The sequence below is a fragment of the Mustela erminea genome, chromosome 7 (assembly GCF_009829155.1).
Source record: "Mustela erminea isolate mMusErm1 chromosome 7, mMusErm1.Pri, whole genome shotgun sequence".
Classification (NCBI taxonomy): domain Eukaryota; kingdom Metazoa; phylum Chordata; class Mammalia; order Carnivora; family Mustelidae; genus Mustela; species Mustela erminea.
Genome location: NC_045620.1, coordinates 28,805,109 through 28,820,502, shown reverse-complemented (window position 1 = coordinate 28,820,502; position 15,394 = coordinate 28,805,109). Strand labels below are relative to the sequence as shown.

At 50.5% G+C, this 15,394-nt stretch overlaps 2 protein-coding genes and 5 non-coding genes across 8 annotated transcripts; 1 reads left to right on the top strand and 6 right to left on the bottom strand.

Annotated features, from left to right (window-relative positions):
* Positions 1 to 1,315: 1,315 nt before the first annotated feature.
* IDH3B (isocitrate dehydrogenase (NAD(+)) 3 non-catalytic subunit beta) lies at positions 1,316 to 6,556 on the top strand. Of its 2 annotated transcripts, none has more exons than XM_032351232.1 (12): positions 1,316 to 1,414; positions 1,551 to 1,631; positions 1,740 to 1,838; positions 1,941 to 2,061; positions 3,992 to 4,052; positions 4,129 to 4,261; positions 4,366 to 4,499; positions 4,591 to 4,693; positions 4,790 to 4,936; positions 5,173 to 5,267; positions 5,391 to 5,451; positions 6,423 to 6,556. In XM_032351232.1, exons 1-12 carry the CDS (start codon positions 1,379 to 1,381, stop codon positions 6,501 to 6,503), a joined length of 1,152 nt encoding a protein of 383 aa, XP_032207123.1. In that variant the 5' UTR covers positions 1,316 to 1,378; the 3' UTR covers positions 6,504 to 6,556. The 2 variants fall into 2 exon arrangements, with proteins under 2 accessions (XP_032207123.1, XP_032207122.1); XM_032351231.1 differs by having other exon boundaries at positions 6,105 to 6,543.
* Positions 6,547 to 12,209, bottom strand: NOP56 (NOP56 ribonucleoprotein). Its single transcript, XM_032351230.1, has 12 exons — positions 12,127 to 12,209; positions 11,876 to 11,965; positions 11,396 to 11,510; positions 10,312 to 10,473; positions 9,948 to 10,146; positions 9,403 to 9,590; positions 9,173 to 9,324; positions 8,898 to 8,998; positions 8,392 to 8,540; positions 8,038 to 8,159; positions 7,705 to 7,842; positions 6,547 to 7,011 (listed from the first exon to the last, which is right to left on the bottom strand). Exons 1-12 carry the CDS (start codon positions 12,127 to 12,129, stop codon positions 6,637 to 6,639), a joined length of 1,794 nt encoding a protein of 597 aa, XP_032207121.1. The 5' UTR covers positions 12,130 to 12,209; the 3' UTR covers positions 6,547 to 6,636.
* On the bottom strand, positions 7,914 to 7,984 carry LOC116596675. Its single transcript, XR_004288257.1, has one exon. It is a non-coding gene; the product is annotated as a small nucleolar RNA SNORD57 (small nucleolar RNA).
* LOC116596676 lies at positions 8,254 to 8,324 on the bottom strand. Its single transcript, XR_004288258.1, has one exon. It is a non-coding gene; the product is annotated as a small nucleolar RNA SNORD56 (small nucleolar RNA).
* Positions 8,751 to 8,836, bottom strand: LOC116596692. Its single transcript, XR_004288274.1, has one exon. It is a non-coding gene; the product is annotated as a small nucleolar RNA SNORD86 (small nucleolar RNA).
* Positions 9,704 to 9,834, bottom strand: LOC116596683. The gene has a single exon (XR_004288265.1). It is a non-coding gene; the product is annotated as a small nucleolar RNA SNORA51 (small nucleolar RNA).
* On the bottom strand, positions 10,635 to 10,702 carry LOC116596694. The gene has a single exon (XR_004288276.1). It is a non-coding gene; the product is annotated as a small nucleolar RNA SNORD110 (small nucleolar RNA).
* Positions 12,210 to 15,394: the final 3,185 nt, after the last annotated feature.

Genomic DNA, 15,394 nt, shown 5'->3' with positions numbered 1-15,394 from the left:
CACTGAGCCACTCAGGCACCCCCTAAGTCTGCTTTCTAAACAAATGCCCCTGGTCCACTTGGACAGGAGATCCAAAAATCACATTTCTAGAATACTGGTTTAGGTAAATCCTCCCTTGCCATTTTGGTTTTAGGCAGGTCACCTGTAAATGGCAAGTGAGTGGAATTTTTAAAATCAGTCGGGGAGCCCCGGCTGGCTCAGAAGAGCATCTGTCTCTTGATCTTAGGGTTGTGAGTTCCAGCTCCCTGTTGGTTGTAGAGGTTGTTTAAAAATAAAATCTTAAGGGGCCCCTGGGTGGCTCTGTGGGTTAAAGCCTCTGCCTTTGGCTCAAGTCATAATCCCAGGGTTCTGGGATCAAGCCCCACATCAGGCTCTCTGCTCAGCGGGGAGCCTGCTTCCTCCTCTCTCTCTCTACCTGCCTCTCTGCCTACTTGTGATCTCTGACTAATAAATTAAAAAAAAAAAAATCTTTAAAAAAGAATTTAAAAAAATTTAAAAAATTAAATCTTAAAAAAATAATAATAAAAGTTTAAAATTCCCCTTTGGGGGCGCCTGGGTGGCTCAGAGGGTTAAGCCTCTGCCTTCGGCTCGGGTCATGATCTCCGGGTCCTGGGATCGAGTCCCACATCGGGCTCTCTGCTCAGCGGGGAGCCTGCTTCCTCCTCTCTCTCTCTCTGCCTGCCTCTCTGCCTGCTTGTGATCTCTGTCTGTCAAATAAATAAATAAAATCTTTAAAAAAAAAATAAAATTCCCCTTTGGCCACACTTACATGCTTGACGTAATTTCTGTCTCCAGTTAATGGTCCTGCCCAGGGTAGTTGAGGCCTGGGACACACTATCAGAGCACGAACAGGACCACACAAGAAAAAAACCAAGAAACTTGATTAATACGGAGTAACTGGGCCGGCTAGGAGACTGCAGGAGAAAACAGACTGACACCTTCCCCCTGGGCTATATTGTGTTCATGTACTCTTTTAGTGCCTCATACACGAATGTTCAGCGAGTACTGGCTAAGAGAGAAACAAAGACATAGACACAAAAACATGAAGAAAAGCCAGATTCCTTGTTGTTTCTCAACCCGTTGAACTCAGGTACTCGCATAAAATCGCATATTGTCCTTCGGTGTTAGTTTCAGCATAAATATGGAGCCTGAAAACCAAGCAACAGACAGAGCACTTGTGTCTCCCGTCAGGCTCCAGGGCAAGGGGTAAGCAGAAGAAGAGGGAGGCGCCAGCGACGCAGGAGAGCACAGGTGGCGCTGGTGGAAGGAAGAGAGAACCGCCCGCTGCCCCTCACCACCGTGTTGCGCGGACCGGAAGTCGGGGTGCCGGGCCACGCCGGCTTCCGGCGTCACTTCCCCTGGACTTCCTGCTGAAAACATGGCAGCTCGCATAGGTGTCCGCTGTTTGACCCGAGTGAGGCCCGGGGTCAGGTCGGGCCGAGGGCGGGCGGGCGGGCGGGGGAGCGGCGGGATTGTACCGGGTTCATAGCGGTACTCGGGGGCTGGGACTCCCATACCCGACCTCACAGGCGTGTGCGTCTGTGTCGCAGGCTCTGGTCGCCGCCCCGAACCCCGGGGCATGGAGGAGCCTGTGTACCTCGGCCGTGGCGCAGGCCGCCTCGCGGAGCCAGGTAAGGGCAGGTCCGACTCCTGCCTGCCCACTCCCCTGACCCCTCATTCCCTCTCCCCGGGAGTCTGTGCCCCCGCCGCAGCTCTAGCTCTGACGGCTCTGCTTCCAGGCTGAGGACATGAGAGTGGAGGGAGCCTTTCCCGTGACTATGCTGCCAGGAGACGGCGTGGGGCCTGAACTGATGCACGCTGTCAAGGAGGTGTTCAAGGTGAGGGCCCTGGGGGAATCAGCCAGCACGGACTATGGCGTGGGTTGGAAAGGACTGCTTACTCGATCCTGACCCAGAGATTTTTGGTACGTGTCCCCAAAGGCTGCCTCTGTCCCAGTGGAGTTCCAGGAGCATCACCTGAGCGAGGTGCAGAATATGGCATCTGAGGAGAAGCTGGAGCAGGTGTTGAGTTCCATGAAGGAAAACAAGGTGGCCATCATTGGTATGTGTGCTCCCTTGCTACGCCACCTACGTGTCCCTTAAAGTCATGTGAGCAAATATTCTTTAAGCTTCTTTCTGCACATGCTAACACATTAAGTCCCCCAAGCTCCCATCACCATTTTGCGGCTGTTTGTTTCTTCTGTCTGTTAACTCAGGAGTTGAGAGTCATCATGTGAGCTGCCTTTGCAGGAAGGCATCAAGGTTTGAAGTCTGTCAGGGGCTCCATCATGGGTCATCAAATCTTGTTCATTGTGTTTCTAGAGTGCCTCTTCTAGCTGCCTCTTTTCTTCTGTCTTCCCCTCTGCTTCTTTGCTTTAATCTCATTTGTTTGTTGTTTGTTTTGGGGGCTTCCGGTCCTGCCCCTACAATCCTCCATCTGCATCTCTTCTTTTGGAAAGACCAACATGACTTTGTCAGGCCCAGCCTTAGCTTAGGAAAGTAAGTTTTTCATAAGCTGACTTTCACTTCTTCTGCCTTTATTTCCATAACACTTGTTCTGTGCTTTGGTCACACTGGACCGTTAGTTTCCAAATACGTGTACTATCTTGACTATCTTGACTTAGTCATTACTTCTGTCCAGAATGTTCTTTCTCGGATGCTACCTGTTAGATTAGTTCTCACTTACTGTATTACAGTTTCCTAGGGCTACTGTACAAATTAACCTCAAAGCTAGGGGCCTAAAATAACAAATTTGTTCTGACAGTTCTGGAGGCCAGAATCCCAAAATTAAGTTGTTGGAAGGGCTTCCTCTGAAGACTTCAGGGAGAATGCTTCTTTGCCTCTTCCAGCTCCTGGTGGCTCCTGGTGGCTCCTGGTGTTTCTTGACTTCGAGATACATCACTACGATCTCTGCCTCAGTCATCCTATGGCTTTTCCCTCTCTGTATCTGTGTATCTGTTTCTCTTTGTTTTCCTGTATGAAGACTTAATGGATTTAGAGTACTCTAATTCAAGTTGATTTCATCTCAAGATACTTAATTAGTCTACAAACCCTATTTTCCCAAATAAGGTCACATTTTATATTCCCAAATAAGGTCACAAATAAGATTCAGGAATTAGGGTAAATGGTAATGGACATACCATTTTGGAGTCACTATTCAACCTACTGTACTCACTTAACTAAAGGCTTGGCTGAAATGCCAAGTGTTCTATGACATTTCTAGATGTTACCAGAGGGAATTTCTACTCGGGGTTCCTGTACATGACGTTAATACCTCGCCCATGGTATTTATCATGTGTTTTGCATTTGTCTTCCCCGATGTATTGTTTGCCCCTTGAAGACAGGAATTGGGTATTGTGTTTTTTGGTTGAAATCCCTAGTGCCTGATGCATGGCCAGTATTCAGTAAGTATCAGTTGAAAAAATGTCAAGTAGGTAGACAGGCATACATCAAGAAAGGTCATAGGTTCCTTAGCATTGTTTCTTAGCCTATTAAACCCAGGCTGTTTGATCACCTGAAAATGTTTTTTGTCCTCCTTTTAGGTCACCTTGAAGTTTCATCATAAATTAAATAGAGTAACTAAAAATAAAACACTGTTTTGTTTTGTTTTTAAATTAACATATAATGTATTGTTTCAGGGGTACAGGTCTGTGATTTGTCAGTCTTACACAATTCACAGCGCTCACCATAGCACATGCCCTCCCCCATGTCCATCCCCCAGCCACCCCATCACTCCCACTCCCCTCCACTCCAGCAACTCTGTTTGTTTCCTGAGATTAAGAATCTCTTACGGTTTGTCGCCCTCTCTGGTTTTGTCTTATAAAACACTGGTTTTAACGGCATTTTTCTTTGCCTCCAGAGGCACTTAAAAGTCACAGATTTGGGAGTGGGAGAGGAGTCTGGGTTGCATCCTGTCACTGAGAGGATCAGACACTGATCTGGCTTCCCTTGGGCTTGGTTTGTGCCCAACCCTGACCCCTTTGTTTATGCAGGAAAGATCCATACCCCGATGGAATATAAGGGCGAGCTAGCCTCCTACGATATGCGCCTAAGGTAGGTGGTGGGGGCCATGGGTCAGAGGAGTCCTAGAGCACCAGACATGGTGCTAATGGCTCTGCCCCACCCCCAGGCGTAAGTTGGACTTGTTTGCCAATGTAGTCCATGTGAAATCACTTCCTGGGTACAAGACTCGACACAACAATCTAGATCTGGTGATCATTCGGGAGCAGACAGAAGGAGAATACAGCTCCCTGGAACATGAGGTGAGGCCCTAGAAATTGGGGAGGTCAGGGGTGAAGGTGGGAGAGTGGCATAGCTCCTTCCCTTCTTTTCAGGGTCACCTGGCTGCTTCTCTCTTCTTACACAGAGTGCAAGAGGTGTGATTGAGTGCTTGAAGATTGTCACTCGAACCAAATCTCAGCGGATTGCAAAGTTTGCCTTTGACTATGCCACCAAGAAGGGGCGGGGCAAGGTCACGGCTGTGCACAAGGCCAACATCATGTGAGGGACATGCCTTTACATGGGATAGGCTCCCAGGAAGGTAGCCTGTTGCACTCTTGACTGACTTTGTTCCCTTTGTCCTCACGGACAGGAAACTTGGGGATGGATTGTTCCTGCAGTGCTGTGAGGAAGTTGCTGAATTGTACCCCAAAATCAAGTTTGAGACAATGATCATAGACAACTGCTGCATGCAGGTAATGTCCTCCCCATGTCTCTGCTCTCATGGTGCCGGGGAGGGGCCAGGAGCAGAACTTAATTCTCTTGTCCATGCTACACATTTTGCCCCCTAGCTGGTGCAGAATCCTTACCAGTTTGATGTGCTAGTGATGCCCAATCTCTATGGGAACATTATCGACAATCTGGCTGCTGGCTTGGTTGGGGGAGCTGGTGTGGTCCCTGGTGAGAGCTACAGTGCAGAGTACGCAGTCTTTGAGACGGTGAGTGAGATCCCCACTTCTCCCAACTTTCTCTGCATGCCTGTCTTCTGACTTGAGGTCCCTTGATAGCTGCCTCCCAACTTGTTCCCTTCCTAAGTGACTGCTGTGCTCTGTCCCCTCCACTGTGCCTCTTCTCAGTGTCCCTGGCCCGTTCTCTCTTCCCTTATGCCTCTCCCTGACCTTAGACTCTGCATAATGTCTGCCCCCAGTGACTCTAGTCTGCCCTCTGTCCACAGGGAGCCCGGCACCCGTTTGCCCAGGCAGTGGGCAGGAACATCGCCAACCCTACAGCCATGCTGCTCTCCGCTTCCAACATGCTGCGGCATTTGAAGTGGGTATCTCAAGAAGGTCATGGAGGTCTGGGGCAGGAGGCAGGGTGTTAGGGGGGAGCACAGTGGAGGAGATTTGGAATGCCGTGGGGAGAATCTCAGTTCCTTCCTGTCCACATTGACAGTCTCGAGTATCACTCCAACATGATTGCGGATGCGGTGAAGAAGGTGATCAAAGTTGGCAAGGTGAGTTAGAGAGGCTGTGGGTTTCAGGGCCTTGGCACTCCTCTTTGGGGAACCTGAATTGGGGCCGCCTTTCCCTCCAGGTCCCCAGAACATCTTCTGCTCTCTGATCTTCCCCTGTTGCTCTCAGGGCTGTTCTTCACCTCCCTTCTCCTGGCTGTTTCATCCTCTTGGTTACCGTCTGCTATTCCCTCTTTCCTGCTCCATCCATTGGCTCTTTTATGGCCATTGAAGGCGGCACTTGCAGCTCTTTACCCGGGGAGAGCCCAGGGGATGGAGGAGCAGAGGGACATAGCAGGCAGAATGAGGCCCAGGTGGCACCTTCACACCTGGAAGCCTGTCCTTGTCTGCATCCTTGGCCGCCTTTCCCTGCACCTGGTCTGATTTTCTCCAAGGCATCCTTGTCCTGTCTCTGATTCGCATTCTCCATCTCACTTCATGCTCAGCCTCCCTCCCATCCTGCCCCGGCTGCAGCACAGCTCCGAGAGGGGCTCTGGCCCTCTGCACATCTGGCCGCCTCCTTGCGACTGCCGCACTGCATCTTCTTCCTGGCCTTGCCATCCTTTCTTGGATTCCATTTCCATCACATTGCCCTATCCCCCCTTCATGGGCTCTCTTCTCTTCTTCCCCACGGCTGTTGCCGGTGGTGGCTGTAGGTGCGGACTCGAGACATGGGCGGCTACAGCACCACAACCGACTTCATCAAGTCTGTCATCGGCCACCTGCACCCCCATGGGGGCTAGACCCCTTTATTCCCTCCAACCTCACAAGGACCATACTACCTACACCTCCCTTCAGTACAGTGGACCAGAGAAGAGTTCTTAAACCTTTAGACTATAATCATCTGGGCGGAGCCTAGGTTGTCCTGGGGCTGGCTTCCTTAGGGAACGGTGTTATTCGGTGGGGGTGGGGGGTGGGGGAGAGGTTAGGGATGGGGCCTAGGCCACAGGGATGATGCCAATTCTCCCCTACAGGTTCGAACTTCTGACATGGGTGGCTATGCCACCTGCCAGGACTTCACTGAGGCGGTCATTGGTGCTCTGCCTCAACCATAGGTCCCACCCATAACCATGTAAGGTGTTCAATAAAAACACATTATTGACTCTTGTGAAGTTGTTTTTTATTGGGATATAATGGTGGGTTGGGAAAGGGCATGGGGGCTCTGCCTCCCACCAGGAAATGTCCGACCTAGTTTTCCTGGGCTAGCTTCCGGAGCTTTTTCTTTTTCTTGGAGCTGCTGCTCTTGCTGCCAGCAGCTTCCTCAGGCCCACTGCTGAGTGGCTCCTCCTTGGACGAGAATTTCCTCTTTTTCTTGGGGATGATCCTGGTTCCTGCCTCTTCAGCATCACTAACTGGTTCCTCTTTGGGGGCAGATTTCTTCCTCTTGGGAAGACTTACACTGCCAGCTGTCTCTTCAAGATCACTACTAACCAGCTCCTCCTTGGAAAAAGATTTCTTTTTCTTGGGTTTGGAGACAGGGACAGGTGGGTCTTCCATTCCATTCTCCTGTGGAATCTCCTGGGGCTTTTGCTTTTTCTTCTTTTTGGGTCTTTCATTTGTCTCCTAAAGAATGAAATGGGTATGAAACCATCATTCATTGTATGAACACACACATGCCTATTAAAACTGCTGCAACTAAGTAGTTGGGGCATAAAGACGCGGAAATGATGTGAAAATCTGTGTTTCTGGGATGGTTTAACAGACATTGGAAATCCACCCCAAAGGTGACTCCCACTTAGAAAGGGAGAATGGTCACCTAAGCCCGTGAAATAGCTTCTAGAGAAACCCACAACAGAACGATCATGCTATGTTGCAAAGGGGACCCTGAAAAACTTGACAAACTGGGCACTCCATGAAAAATCCCAGGGGTGGAGGGACCACGACATTGGACTGTGGAGACCCCTGCCCCAAGCCCCACTAGGAAATGGCACCGCCTCCGGACACACGGCTGAGAACGCGCAGAGCAGGGATTTACACTACCCCCGGTTGAGGACTCCTGGGAGGCAGCCGAGGACAGAACACTTGCCCAGGGACCCGGTGTGCTACAACCAGCTCTCTGGGCTCCTGAGCCAGTTCTCTCAGCACCTATCTCCTTCCTATAGAATCAAGAGGTAGTTGAGATGTTTCAGGTCCTTCTTTCAGTCCAAAAGCCTGGACCCAAGACCATGGCTTGAGGTAGTACATCCTTTGTTCTGCTGTTAAGAACCCTACATCCAGGGTGTTCGCCTTGGGCTGAGGGCCAGGCTGCCTACTGACCTCACACTCCTCTGGGGTACTGCTGTTGTTTTCCGAAGATGCGAGCGCCAGGGCGGCCAGCCGTTTCTTCTCCTTCTTCAGCCGTTTCTTCTCCTGCTTCTCCAGCTTCCTAGCCATCTCAGCAGCCGCTTCCTCTGCCTAGCCCAAAGAAAGGTGCTGAAGAGGCCCCGAAGACTGCAGGCTTTCCAGGTCTCCCTTCTGGCCTCCCTGGATCAGGCTCATTAAATCAGTTTTTTGCCTCCACTCTATGAGGTCAGGCTGAGCCAGCTCATCACTTCCAACGGCCAGCTCATGTACTCCCCCCGACCCCCCCGCAGCAAAGTCCAAACTGACCTGAACCATTGCTTCCTTCATGACATCCAGATTCTTTCGTGGAATCTCTCCTGTCTCATAGAATGACAGCCGCTCCTCAACTTGCTCTCGAAGCTTCTCCCCAAATACACTTGTGGGCACCTCTAGATGTGTGTGTGTGTATGTGTGGATAAACAAAGCTTGTCAGCCCCTAAAGGGCCAGCTGCTCCCCGCCCGGTTTCCCCTCTACCCTCAGCTTCACTCAGACCCAAGATATCAACACTCACTAGGTGAACTGCTGTTGACGAAAAATACTGCCATCATTGTAGAAGCTGCTAGGTAGTCAGCCTTCCCTCCCTCCCAGCCCCTTCTCCTCCAAGCCCCCCCCACCCATACCAGAGAAGCAATCAATTCGTGAGGCAATACTGCATTTGTTTGCCAGGTATCGGGAGATGCGGCCTTTGTTCTTGGCAGCTGCTCGGCCAATGAAGGTGGAGTGGAAAATGAGTCCATATTTTGGGGTGTTACCCCTTGTCTTCAGGGCTCTGGGAGAAGAATATTTAGTGGGGAGTTTTAAGATCAGAAATTCCAACCCTGCTAGCCAAGGTAGCTCCTCCCCTCCCCTGTACCCTCGGTGTCCAGAGCGAGCCTTAGGCCAGTGACCCCACCTTACGCCAACCCACAGCTCCCAGAAGCAGAGGGAAGGCATCCAATGTCGCTGACCTGGAAATCTGGTCCCTTTGCTGGGCCCTGGGAATCACTCAGACACCAGGACTGGCCATCACCCCCATAGCAGAGGTCTGTACAGGTCAGGGAGCCCTGGTCAGCCATCACTGTGATCCCCAAACAAGCAGTGGGCACCAGAAGTGGCACCTGAGTGGGGCAGGTGCCCTCACTGGTACCTGAACAGGGCCTTTTCAGCCCCAAGGATCTGCACTGTGGACGCTGGATACTTGGCCAGGTTGGTGAGGCTGCCAGCATGAGCAATGAGACGTGCACCTACCTGGAAAAGGATTCAAGGAATCAGAGAAGCTGGAACTGCCTATCTACCAACTGCCTAATTCTGCTTCACCCCATCAAGTACAGCTGGGGAACATAACAGAGGGTCAGGAAACACAGCAGTATGGACCTATGTGGTAACACTCCTTGGCCCTGTTTTCTGCTCCCTGTGACGCACCGCTTCCCCAATCAGGGCCGAGAGGCTGGGGGCCACTTGGCTCATCTTGGACCGCAGGTAAGTATGCAGGCTCTGGCGGTACTCTGACAAAGACACCACACGGCTGGAGAAGCTCTCGATGTTTATCAAATCGATGGCCGATATGTCCATGCCTAAGGGATACCCAGTGTGAACGCGGGACCAGATATTCATAGCCCCAAACTTATCTTGGCCACCAGGGCTGTACTGACCCATGGAGGATCGCGAAGCATCCAGAATAGCCTTAGCCTTGGCCCCGTCCATCGTCAGCTCTTCCAGCTTCTCTAGCTTCTCTTCATTCAGCTCCCTCCGGTTGCCAATGAACTGAGCAAGGCGGCAGTATGTAGCGTTGTCGTTGATGATCTTCACCAGCTCAGGGAAGTGATACCCATACCACTCCCTGCAAAGGGCCACAATCACTCCCAGCCGAGGGTAGGTCTCAAAGCCTCAGCCCTCTCCATAGCAATTCTTTACCCACAGAAAAGGGATCAAGACCAGTACAAAACCTCAACTCCATGTCCCCCCATTCACAATACAGTCCAGGCAAAGAGCCTGGGCTGGGGTGTATATGGGTGGATTTACTCTGCCTCCTCTTTCTGTACAGTCAGTGTAAGAACACAGCCTGTGGTAAGCACCGGGAGGCTCGCCCCACCCCATGTTGTTCTACCCACAGGAGCCAGTCCTGATTTTAGCATTCCAAATTCGCTAAACCACAGGGCAAAGACCCCATTTCTCAGGGCTTGCTTGGGCACTTTACCTGACACGCATGGAGAAAGTATTGATGTCCTTATCCAGCTGGTCCAGGAGGCTGATGGACTGGATAATCATATTATCCACCCGGTTCACATTAAACTTAACTTTGGCACGAGAATAGCTGTGTCCCAGCCCCAACTGGGCTTTACAAGCAGACAGATCTGTTAGACCCTTCACCAGGTTGTGGAAATGCAGACGAACCCCTGGAGGAGGGCAAGACAGCAAGCTAGAGAAGGCTCTAAGCCACGTCTGGCACCCACGGGTGCCAGCCAAGCAGAGAGGCTTCCCAAAAGCAACCTTAAGCACACTGATTAAGTTTGCAGATCCCCCTCCTCCAAGATGTCAAGAATGCTAACAGGTGGTCCCACCTCGCAGGATCTCAGCTATCACGCCTCCAGTCTGGCAGTTGTACCCTAACTCCTCTTGTATAGCAGCACCAATCTTGGGGTCTCCAACCCCCAGGAGCACTTTCTTCTTTTTGGATGGCAGGTGAGTCTCCAAGAGCAGGCGGAGGTCCTCATGAACAACACCTCAAGGCAAAGAACAGAGCTCCCACTAACATGCTGAACAATGCTTACATCATATAAGGAATCCTTGCCCCTTAACCGCTGATTAAGTGACAAACGGATCCTACGTTGGTCCCACAGAGCATGCGGAGATAGCATGCCTATATTCTTCCTTGCTTCAGGCTTTGCTCAGAGACATGGAGACATCAGTGACTGCACTCAGGGGATTGACAGACTCAAGTCATCACTGCAAAGCCTGCATCAACCACAGGATGTACAGGGCTAACAGCACGTGTGTTTAATACAAAACGGAAACCTTAAACATCCCCAGGGGCACTACGGAGACAAGTATTTAGTACTTGATTTGCCTTCTGGGGCCAAACCTTTTTCTTGGCTCTTCTGTACCAGAATTGCCTTTTCCAATTACTTCAACAATGACCAAAGAACCACCTTCAGCATTAAACTACGCCTCCCTACCAGATTTCACTTAATCAATTATCACTCACAAAGCCTAGGCCTGGATTATGCACCTCAAATATTTAGTATACCATACTCTCCAGACCTTGGGCTCTGTTTTTTGTTTGTTTTTAAAGATTTTATTTATTTATTTGACAGAAAGAGACATGAGACAGGGAACACAAGCAGGGGGAGTGGGAGAGGGAGAAGCAGGCTTCCCCCCAGCAGGGATCCGGATGTAGGGCTCAATTCCAGAACCCCCGGGATGACATGAGCCGAAGGCAGATGCTTTAACTGAGCCACCCAGGCGCCCACCTTGGGCCGTTTTAAGCCACATCCTGTACCAGCCAAATACTGCCCAACATGCATCAGATTTAGAACAAATGAACCAAGGAGATGAAAATGCTATCACAAACTCCCATGAGGATAAAAGCAGCAGCAAATGAACCTCCGCTCATCTCCCTAAAACACTTGGTTGTGGCCGACTCACCTTCGGACACAGCGTTGGCATTTTCCAAGGCAACCTGGGACGAGGCAAAGGGACAAAAGGCCACGAGACGAACGATGTTATGGAACTTGCCCAGGTTGAGCACGCACTCCTCTACCTTGGGGGAGAAGAGAGCATAAGCGGTTTTCTTCCCTCGCTCTTGCCTCTAGGGCGCAGTAAAGCAGCGGTTTCCAGCCCCGGTCACAGGTACCAAGCAACCGCACGCTTCGTAAATGAGCCGATTATAGGCAGGCCCTAAATCCCGGTCCGCTTCACCGTACGGGGTGGAGTCCGGGGGGCTTACTTCTAATACTCCTAACGTGACCCTAGTCGCGAAAGCGGGTATGGACCCCCGGCTCTGGGGCTTTCTGGCCCAGTGCAACCCTTGATGTGCGGCCGGCCACGTGGGAGGGCGCGGTGCATGCTGGGGCACGGGGGCCCGAGGGGCTGCGACGAGGCCGGTGAGCCCTCCGCTTTACCCACCTGCGGCAGCAGCAAGCTGATCTCCTCCACCTCCTTCAGCGCCAGCAGCGCGTAGCCGACCGCGTGCTCGAACAGCACGTGCAGCAGCACCTGCAAGAGAGCCGCGGCGCGAGCATCAGCGCGGTCCCGCGTTCGCCCGTCGTTTCCCAAGACAGGCTCCGGCCCCGGCTCCGGCCCCGGGCCGGGCTCCCGCCCGCACCCAGGCCCAAAGCTCGGCCTTCATCACAACCGCATGCACAACCACTCCTCACCATGGCGCCCGCTCCCGACCCGGCTCGCAATGCGGCGAGCGGGCTCTGGCGCGCGGAAAGGGGCTCCGGAGGCCACGCCCCCGAGCCGCCGGCCAATCACAGGCTGGGGACGATACCTTTGCGGGCCTTCGGAGGGGTCCGCCGCGGTGGTATCGTCCGGAGCGCGGGAGGGGGAGCGCGGGCGCGCGGGTGGCCTTCCGGCTTCTGCTGCGGCGCCGGCCGGCGTGGTTGCCGGGGACGCGCGGGCTGGTACCTGGCCCTGCAGGCCGCATGGGGGGCCTGGGGAGTGTTTTCCCAGATATTACAAGCCCTCGGGTGTTCAATCGTAGAAATTCTGGATGGCGGAGCTCGGCAGTCGCCGGGCGACAGGCCCCGCGCGGGTCGCGGCCACCATTCCTTTGCAGAAGCTTGTGGAGCCCGCTTTCCGCGGCGGGGGTGACCTGGGGCCGGGGACTAATCCCTGCGCCCACCAACCCCCGGGACGCCTGCATCCCCGATTCCCACTCGGGACCCACCCTGCTCCCGCCGACCGAAGCGGGGCCTGGGGCGTGTTGGCGCAGACCGGGAGAAACGGCTTCTTGTGTCCGGCTTCGAGCTTTTCGGTTGTATTTTATTTTTTAAATTTTTATCACAGGCGACAAAGTAGTAAAGAATAACGATCTCACCGCTTCCCAAGTCGGTTTCTGGTTCCTCTATAAGAAGAACCAGCTCCTTTTGAAGGACCACGTGTTGCTCGCCCCGTAGAACCCTCAGTTAGCTCCAAATGAACTGGAGCGGTTCTGTGCATTTTGGCGATTATTTTGAAATTACCTTTGCTTTAATAATTAATACTAGAATGATAAACCCCAAACTTGTTTATCCTAAAGTGGTGTATGTACTGGTAAAGAGCACAAGCCAGAGGGAAAGTAACAGGGAGAAGCAGACTCCCTGCTGAACGGGAAGCCCAAGGCAGGTCACTATCCCAGAACCCTAGGGTCGTCACCGAGCTGAAGGCAACCACTTAAATGACTGAGCCATCCAGGCGCCCCTTATAAAATCATTAAGGGGATTTTTATTCTGTATAGTCTTATAACTGAAGTGCATTTATACATTTAACATATTTTCTTCTTAAACAATTCCGTTACTTGGTAAACAAAATCCAAGTAGCAAGCTCAGTCTTAAAACTTAGTACAGTGAATCTTAAAGTCTCATAATCTCAATATCGCTTAAAACGTGATGGAATTCTGTTACATATATTTAAATACAGTTACGGGTATGAATCAATTATTCTCTCACACTTAAAAGTAGAATTGGAAAATTAATCTGTTACATAATCAGTATGTTAAATTCTCTTAAATTATAAATACCAAATTAAGCAGATGATCCCAAAATGTAATGGGAAATATTAATTCTATGACTGATTTTTTTTCATTATTTCTATATTTAATGCTAAATATTCCTGGGGTTTTAGGTGCTTATCTACTAAAGTAAAGTTTTCAAAGAACAAGTCAGAATCCATTAATGGATTGCAGAATTAATTTAGACATTCTTTGCCAGCATTAAGAAAAATAGGATGAAAGAGAATGGAAATAAAAGTATGTTACATACCATATTGATCTGTAAAACTTTTTGCTTTAGCTAAACACATGTATGTAAAACACGTGTGTATGCATACAAATTTAATAGTGTATATATGTTACATAAACATTCATTTCTGTGGTTTCAATACAAGGAGAGTCATGGAGCTGGAAGTTAGCCACAGTCATGCTTGGGAAAGAGTTGAGTCCTCTGGTTACATAGGAGCTGTACTGGGACAGATGCTAACTCAGTAATGATGGAAGAAAACTGCACTTCCATTGGTGAGATACAAACGCATAATTAGATGGGTTGTGGGGTAAACACAAAATATTCTTTTGGGTTCCTCATTTCCACCTCTTGTACTAAGCTATCTCCCCAATACTTCATGATCTATCCGCAATGGGCGTTTCTACAGCGTGCGATGTTAGAAACCATACCTTCCTTCCCTTTGGGCTGGGTTCATAACTACCGAGGTTCTGTTCTTCAGCACCAAAGCAGACTTTTGCAAAACTTTTGGTTTCCCCTTCTCCAAGCCACCTTCGTCTTCATTGCCGGGATGATCTTCTTAAACCCAATCATGTTCGTTTGCAGGTGCTCATCATGGAATGAAGTCATGGGAAGATTAAGGGCTTGGTATCTCAGAATCACCTGTGGGAGCTAGTGTCCAAAAATGACCCCAAGTGATCCAGTGACCTCCTGGGCTGGGTCTGTGATTCATTCTTGGCAATAGAACGTGGCAGGAGTGATTCTGTGCCCTTTCCAAGCCTCAGCCGTTTGCATTCCTGGGGGCCTTGAGTTACCTTATGAGAAATTCAGCTACTCTGCTGGGAAGACCACATAGAGAGGGAAAGGCCCTGATGTTTCACGGACAAGTCCAGCTTTCCAGCAGCTCAGCTAAGCCCAGCCTTGCAGCTGTCCCAAGAAAGGAGACATGTATAAAGCCATTTTGTGTGTTCCCAGCCCTTGCCAACATCTGACTGCAGCCATGTGAGCAACCAGAAACAGAACCAGCAGAAGAACCACCTAGTTGAGCCCCACCTATGCACAGAATTGTGAGAAATAATACATTGTGGTTTTCAGACACTAAATTTTGGGATGATTTGTTAAGCTGTAATAAATATGAATCTGACCATAAACCTGGGTTCAGACCCCAGTCCTACTACTTGTGATGTGACCTAAGTGAATCACTTTCCTGAGCTTTCATTTCTTCTGCAGAATGAACACTGAGGATTCATTTATCCCTTCAACAAACATTTTACTGGCCATCTCCTAGGAGCCGGGTATGACACAGGGGTGGTACTGGGCAGATAGTAGGTACTCAACAAAAGTTAGTGGTCTTTCATCTTCTTCTTTTGTACCTTCGTGTGTATAGCCTGATGACATTTCCTTGCCTCTGTTCTCAGGTGAGCCCCACTTCTCCCATTGCCTCCCATAGAATCTACTGTAACTGAATTTTTTAATACATTCCACTGCCATAATTTAATCCTACCACTTCAGCCACTAACTCACCCATGTAGACGGATCACCTGTAGCACGGTTTAGTTTTACATGATACAACAGGGATGCATACCATTTTTCTACTGCCAGTGGTAGTAGATGGACGGTTCATCATCTGTCCCCCTGATGAAACGTTGCTGGAACCTGGAAAATACGTAAGCTTGCTGATTATTTGTACCTCCTTTGGCTCATTAATTTAAACTTTTCTTCTTAC

Excerpts from the sequence above, each read along its gene's own strand:
- IDH3B (XM_032351231.1), top strand. The coding sequence starts at position 1,379 with ATGGCAGCTCGCATAGGTGTCCGCTGTTTGACCCGA. Across the intron at positions 1,415-1,550 it reads GTGTCCGCTGTTTGACCCGA|GCTCTGGTCGCCGCCCCGAA; the intron begins GTGAGGCCCGGG and ends TCTGTGTCGCAG. Across the intron at positions 5,268-5,390 it reads AACATGCTGCGGCATTTGAA|TCTCGAGTATCACTCCAACA; the intron begins GTGGGTATCTCA and ends CCACATTGACAG.
- NOP56 (XM_032351230.1), bottom strand. Across the intron at positions 9,325-9,402 it reads TGCTTCGCGATCCTCCATGG|GCATGGACATATCGGCCATC; the intron begins GTCAGTACAGCC and ends GGTATCCCTTAG. Across the intron at positions 8,160-8,391 it reads ACGAATTGATTGCTTCTCTG|AGGTGCCCACAAGTGTATTT; the intron begins GTATGGGTGGGG and ends ACACACATCTAG.